Source organism: Salvelinus namaycush, chromosome 19 (genome assembly GCF_016432855.1).
Source record: "Salvelinus namaycush isolate Seneca chromosome 19, SaNama_1.0, whole genome shotgun sequence".
NCBI classification, from domain to species: domain Eukaryota; kingdom Metazoa; phylum Chordata; class Actinopteri; order Salmoniformes; family Salmonidae; genus Salvelinus; species Salvelinus namaycush.
Genome location: NC_052325.1, coordinates 49,965,731 through 49,972,820, shown reverse-complemented (window position 1 = coordinate 49,972,820; position 7,090 = coordinate 49,965,731). Strand labels below are relative to the sequence as shown.

The 7,090-nt window shown below is 46.9% G+C and overlaps 1 protein-coding gene across 1 annotated transcript; it reads left to right on the top strand.

Annotated features, from left to right (window-relative positions):
• The first annotated feature begins 367 nt into the window (after window positions 1–367).
• Window positions 368–1,168, top strand: LOC120064046 (leucine-rich repeat-containing protein 3-like). Its single transcript, XM_039014357.1, has one exon. The coding sequence runs from the start codon at window positions 368–370 to the stop codon at window positions 1,166–1,168; it is 801 nt and encodes a 266-aa protein (XP_038870285.1).
• Window positions 1,169–7,090: the final 5,922 nt, after the last annotated feature.

The window sequence follows — 7,090 nt, the reverse complement described above, 5'->3', positions numbered from 1 at the left end:
CACATTCAGCCTACCTCCACCTCATAGTTGCCTTCATCTCCCTCTAAGATACCTTTCCCTCTTGAGTAACTCTCTTGTCTTTCCAATCAGAAAGCAGCCTCTTGGATTCTGTCTGGAATACTCTCAATGCAGCTCATGTGAAACTGTGCTCTGCTGAAACCCTTTGGAAACAGCAGGACATGAAAATGATACTTCACCGATGGATCTGATGGATTAACTACAGCTAAAACCTTGACAGCTTGTAAGGAAGTTAAAACTGTCTTGTCTTGTGGTTTGCAAGCCATAACGATAGAACAACATGGCACAAGGTTTAAATTAACCATGACTGCTCTTTCATGACAGGACCAGCAGGAGCACACAGCTGAATATGTCCAACCGTATGGGTCATGATCGGCCCAGAAATCCCTTGCTCTCAGCTGTCTCGGCTCTCTTGTGGGCCTTGCACTTTGGAATATTGTTCGGAAGTGCACTGGTGACCGCTTGTCCCAAGAGCTGCCACTGCATGGAGAAGAACAACCTTGCCGTGCTGCAGTGCATGTCGCGCAACCTGGAGAACATCCCGGCTGACCTGCCCCGTGACACTGTAGTCCTGCTGCTGGCCTCAAACAGGATTACCAAGATCCCCAAACAGGCCTTTAAGGACCTCAACAGATTACAGGAACTGGATCTGTCCAACAACGCCATTGAGACGGTGGACGCTGGGGCCTTCCAGGGGGTCTCCGACGTCCTTCGGATCCTGGACCTGTCCAACAACCGCATAAGCAGCGTGCCCAAAGAGGCATTTGCCAAACTTCGGGCCAAAATCAGCCTCTCCAACAACCCCTGGCACTGCGAGTGCAGCTTGCAGGAGGTCCTGAGGGAGCTGAGACTGGACCCAGAGACGGTCAACGAGGTGAGCTGTCACACGGCTGTGGCTGAGGAGTACGCCGGCAAACCCGTTATCCAGGTCCTGGACTCAGGCATCAACTTCTGCAACTTCCACCACAAGACCACCGATGTGGCCATGTTCGTCACTGTGTTTGGCTGGTTCACCATGGTGATAGCCTACGTGATCTACTACGTGCGGCAGAACCAGGAGGATGCCAGGAGGCACATGGAGTACCTCAAGTCCCTGCCCAGCAGCTCGCAGATCAGCAAAGACTTTGACACGATCAGCACGGTTCTCTAGCAGGCCCGCTGTGGCACACATTTGAGAAAGTGTGAGTGAGTGAGTGAGTGAGTGAGTGAGTGAGTGAGTGAGTGAGTGAGTGAGTGAGTGAGTGAGTGAGTGAGTGAGTGAGTGAGTGAGTGAGTGAGTGAGTGAGTGAGTGAGTGAGTGAGTGAGTGAGTGAGTGAGTGAGTGAGTGAGTGAGTGAGTGAGTGAGTGAGTGATAGGGGGAATGGTGTTCTTGATTTTTAAACTGGGATTTATTTTAGGTGGCCTTAGGAGACGATAGATCTGGACTTCATCTGGACCTTTAGTATTTATAATCGCTCTCTGTCTTTCTGTATGTACACAGATATACTATCTTAATTTGACCAGTTTCTCACAGCAGGAAAATAATCCTTCCGCAACAGGAAATGTGAATTATTATGTGGATTATAATTAGCATTTGTGTAGGGGTTGATACGTTTTTCGTCGGGGCAAATCAAGTCTGACATTTTAAAGTGGAAATTCCAAACTTTAGAGGCCTTTTTAAATCTCAAATACACTAAAAGTTGCATTTCCTGTGGCACAGGAACATTTTCTGTGACAACAGAGTGATCAAATTACGAAAAAGGACATACATGGACTAATCTGGCATTTTATCATCTAGACTATCATTTCATTTATATTCAGGTGAAGGCTAATTCTTTTAGAACACTATTTTCACTTGACATCTCTACTGCATTTAAGTGGGAGAGTTATGCTGTTCAGAACTTGTTATATTTCCTTGTGGCACACAGATTGGTTCCTAGCTACAACTCATTATACTCTGCAAACCACCACAGAATCCCCATGTACATGTGGTAAATGCGCACCATTGTCTGTTTACGCAACATCTGTTTACATGCAAATTCAATGGAATTCATTAGACAAGTGGAATAAAAGTCGATTGATAGCTAGACTGTTACATTTCTGTCGCTTTAGCACAACCATTAACATAAGCCATACTCATTTTTGTATTGGTCTTTCTGTAGCTATGTGGTTATGAGACATGTATGCCGAAGTGCCTATCCCCTTTGACTTCTACACCTTAACACTGTGTATTGGGCTGTACTAGATCATGTTCCCTCCCTGTCCTTCTGCCATGTACAATTCCCGTTAATGCTGTCTTTTAATCTAGTTAGTTGCTACTCAGGGGGGAAAGTTGGTTGCAGTGAAGTAATTATGGTGTCATTGTCAGGTTGTATACCGGTTACATAAGGAGGTTTCATGAATGTATTTTTAGCAATCAATATAAATACATCTTTATCTGGTTATTTGACCAGATAACAACCAAAATATGACATCTGATATGACGTCTTCTCAATCAGAAAATCAGTTTACAACCAGAAAATTGTTCTTAAGACGTTGTGTCAATTTTTGCCTGCTGGGTAGGAAGTTTTTATCTGTGTAGTTAGACTTTCTCCTCATTTTGTTTGGTGTTTTAGTGGTCAAATGTGAGTCAACATCTTGTATGGTTTATACAATCTGTGCTTGTATGGGATATTGACTTTGACTTCTACACCTTAAGACCACCGATGTATCCCACATGCTAAAATAGATCAAAATGTTTTATCAATGTTGTCATAATGTTCAATGAATGGGCCAAGTGTCCGTTTTTCTGGGACTGGGCCCGGTCTAAAGTGTTATTGTCATTAGGTCATATATATTTGCACATTGTTATAGAATTGAAAGGTCTTCAGTCATTTCTTGTAATTACCATTGTGCAATTTCTGTTGTTTCTATGTGTCAATGTAGAATTGTTACTTAGATTTATAATCTGTGGAATTCAAAATGGACACCATAGCAGCATTTGAAAATTAAGGTTGTTATACATAACTTTCTTCAGCTTACTTAACTGTTTATTCTGCTTGTATTTTGGCACTGTGGCTGCAAGGACAGTGTTTGATGTATGAAAGAACTATGATATTGCTGTCTGAAAGTGCATAAAACCAATGCCTCTCGAACAGAAGGGCACACAAAAAAATTGATCTAATTTGTTTTACCGAGCTTGACCTGCAGAAGTAGAACTCTGACTTATTGCTTTGTAGTGATGAGATTTCATGATGGCGCAGGGAAAGTTGACGTCACGTTAATAATGGATTTCTAATCGAACGAGTGTTCTGTTCCTTGCAGAGAATGTGTTTGCTATTCTGATTGAGTGTCCACAGAATCCCATTTATTTGAGAGTGGATTTTAGGGTTCCCTTCTATCCAGTTGGTTTCTGTGATATACTAATATGTCCTTGTAATTACACCTGAACATGAATGTTATCATGAAATTCCTTTGGCAACAACTCCTCCAAACTGCAGGTGGTGTGTTAATTCAGATATTTTTTCCGCCAATTGGTATTGTGACCAATCACATCAGATCTGTTCACATCAGATCTTTTTCAGAGCTGATCTGATTGGTCAAAATACATTTCAGAATTGGGCTGCCTGTGTAAACATACTCTTAAGGATTGGACCCTTTTTTTAAATTTTCTCCTAAAATGACATACCCAAATATAACTGCCTGTAGCTCAGGACCTGAAGCAAGGATATGCATATTCTTGATACCATTTCTGTCACGTTCCTGACCTGTTTTATGTTATTTTTGTATGTGTTTAGTTGGTCAGGGCGTGAGTTGGGGTGGGCATTCTATGTTTTGTGTTTCTATGTTTAGGTCACTTGTAATTAGCCTTATATGGTTCTCAATCAGGGACAGGTGTTTGACGTTTCCTCTGATTGAGAACCATATATAGGTTGGCTGTTCACACTGTTTGTTGGTGGGTGATTGTCTTCCGTGTCTGTGTACCACACGGGACTGTTTCGGTTTGTTCGTTTGATGTAGTCTGTTCCTGTTCGTGAGTTCTTCGTGTATTTATGTAAGTTCCATGTTCAGGTCTGTCTACATCGGTTTTGTTATTTTGTAAATTCTCAAGTTTGTTTAGTTTTCGTCTTGTTTAAATAAATATTCATGTCGTATCACAACGCTGCGTTTTGGTCAAATCCCTACTCCTCCCCTTCGGACGAAGAGGAGGAGGAAAACCGTTACAATTTCAAAGTAAACACTTTGAAGTTTGTGGAAATGTGAAATTAATGTAGTAGAATATAACACATTAGATCTGGTAAAAAATAATACAAAGAAAAATATATAAAATCAAATCAAAGTTTATATGTCAGGTGCGCCGAATACAACCTTACAGTGAAATGATTACTTACAAGCTCTAACCAATAGTGCAAAAAAGGTATTAGATGAACAAGAGGTAGGTAAAGAAATAAAACAACAGTAAAAAGACAGGCTATATACAGTAGCGAGGCTACATACAGACACTGGTTAGTCAGGCTGATTGAGGTAGTATGTACATGTAGATATTGTAACGGCTTTCTTCCTGGGATGAAGGAGAGGACCAAAATGCAGCGCGGCTAGTGTTCAACATGATTTAATAAAGAAGAGACAATAACGTGAACACTATACAAAATAACAAATGTGAAAACCGATACAGTCCTATCTGGTGCAGAACACAAAGACAGAAGACAACCACCCACAATCCCCAACACAAAACAAGCCACCTATATATGATTCTCAATCAGGGACAACGATTGACAGCTGCCTCTGATTGAGAACCATATTAGGCTGAACACAGAAACAGACAAACTAGACACACAACAGAGAATGCCCACCCAGCTCACGTCCTGACCAACACTAAACAAGCAAAACACACAAGATGTTACGGCTTTCATATTCCTCCTCCTCGGACGAGGAGAGGCGAGAAGGATCGGACCAATACGCGGAGTGGTTAGTGTCCATAATTTATTAGCATCGAACTGAACACTATATGAAGCAAGATAACAAATAGAAAATCAAACCGACAAACAGTCCCGTGTGGCACAACGACTACACGGAAGACAAACACCCACAAAACACACGTGAAACCCAGGCTGCCTAAGTATGATTCTCAATCAGGGACAACGATTGACAGCTGTCTCTGATTGAGAATCATACCAGGCCGAACACAAACATCCCAACATAGAAAATCAAACATAGACAAACCCACCCAACTCACGCCCTGACCAACTAAATAAATACAAGAAAAAGGAAAACAGGTCAGGAACGTGACATATGACCAACTAAATAAATACAAGAAAAAGGAAAACAGGTCAGGAACGTGACACAAGAACTATGGTCAGGACGTGACAGATATGGTTAAAGTGACTATGCATATATGATGAACAGAGAGTAGCAGTAGTGTAAAAGAGGGGTTGGCGGGTGGTGGGTGGTGGGACACAATGCAGATAGCCCGGTTTGCCAATGTGCGGGAGCACTGGTTGGTCGGCCCAATTGAGGTAGTATGTACATGAATGTATAGTTAAAGTGACTATGAATATATGATAAACAGAGAGTAGCAGCAGCGTAAAAAGAGGGGTTGGGGGGGGCACACAATGCAAAAAATCCGCGTAGCCATTTGATTACCTGTTCAGGAGTCTTATGGCTTGGGGGTAAAAACTGTTGAGAAGCCTTTTTGTCCTAGACATGGCTCTCCGGTACCGCTTGCCATGCGGTAGTAGAGAGAACAGTCTATGACTGGGGTGGCTGGGGTCTTCGGTCTCCGGGCGCACCAGCATAAACTCTAGGGGAGGGTCTGGGTGGGCGTCTGTCCACGGTGGCGGCTCTGGCGCTGGTCGTGGTCCCCACCCCACCATAGTCAAACCCCGCTTCCGTGGCCTCCTCCCAATGGCCACCCTCCATGTCAATCCCACTATACCAAAGGGCAGCACCGGACTGAGGGGCAGCTCCGGACTGAGGGGCAGCTCCGGACTGAGGGGCAGCACCGGACTGAGGGGCGAATCCTGGCTGGCTGGCTCTGGCGGATCCTGGCTGGCTGGCTCTGGCGGATCCTGGCTGGACGGCTCTGGCGGATCCTGGCTGGACGGCTCGGGCGGATCCTGGCTGGACGGCTCTGGCGGATCCTGGCTGGACGGCTCTGGCGGATCCTGGCTGGACGGCTCTGGCTGGTCCTGGCTGGACGGCTCTGGCTGGTCCTGGCTGGACGGCTCTGGCGGGTCCTGGCTGGACGGCTCTGGCTGGTCCTGGCTGGACGGCTCTGGCTGGTCCTGGCTGGACGGCTCTGGCTGGTCCTGGCTGGACGGCTCTGGCTGGTCCTGGCTGGACGGCTCTGGCTGGTCCTGGCTGGACGGCTCTGGCGGATCCTGGCTGGACGGCTCTGGCGGATCCTGGCTGGACGGCTCTGGCTGGTCCTGGCTGGACGGCTCTGGCTGGTCCTGGCTGGACGGCTCTGGCGGATCCTGTCTGGCGGAAGGCTCTAGCGGCTCCTGTCTGGCGGACGGCTCTAGCGGCTCCTGTCTGGCAGACGGCTCTGAAGGCTCAGGACAGACGGGCAGCTCTGACTGCTCGGGACAGACGGGCAGCTCTGACTGCTCGGGACAGACGGACAGCGCTGGGCAGGCAGACAGTTCAGACAGCGCTGGGCAGGCAGACAGTTCAGACAGCGCTGGGCAGGCAGACAGTTCAGACAGCGCTGGGCAGGCAGACAGTTCAGACAGCGCTGGGAAGGCAGGCAGTTCAGACAGCGCTGGGAAGGCAGGCAGTTCAGACAGCGCTGGGAAGGCAGGCAGTTCAGACAGCGCTGGGAAGGCAGGCAGTTCAGACAGCGCTGGGAAGGCAGGCAGTTCAGACTCAGGCTGCGCTGGAGAGGAGGAAGGCTCTGACAGCGCTGGACAGGTGGGAGCAGCTGGAGAGAGAACCCGGAGAGACAGCCTGGTGCGGGGGGCTGCCACCGGAGGACTGGTACGTGGAGGTGGCACCGGGTATACCGGACCGTGAAGGAGGACACGCGCTCTTGAGCACCGAGCCTCCCCAACCCTACCAGGTTGAATGGTCCCCGTAGCCCTGCCAGTGCGGCGAGGTGGAATAGCCCGCACT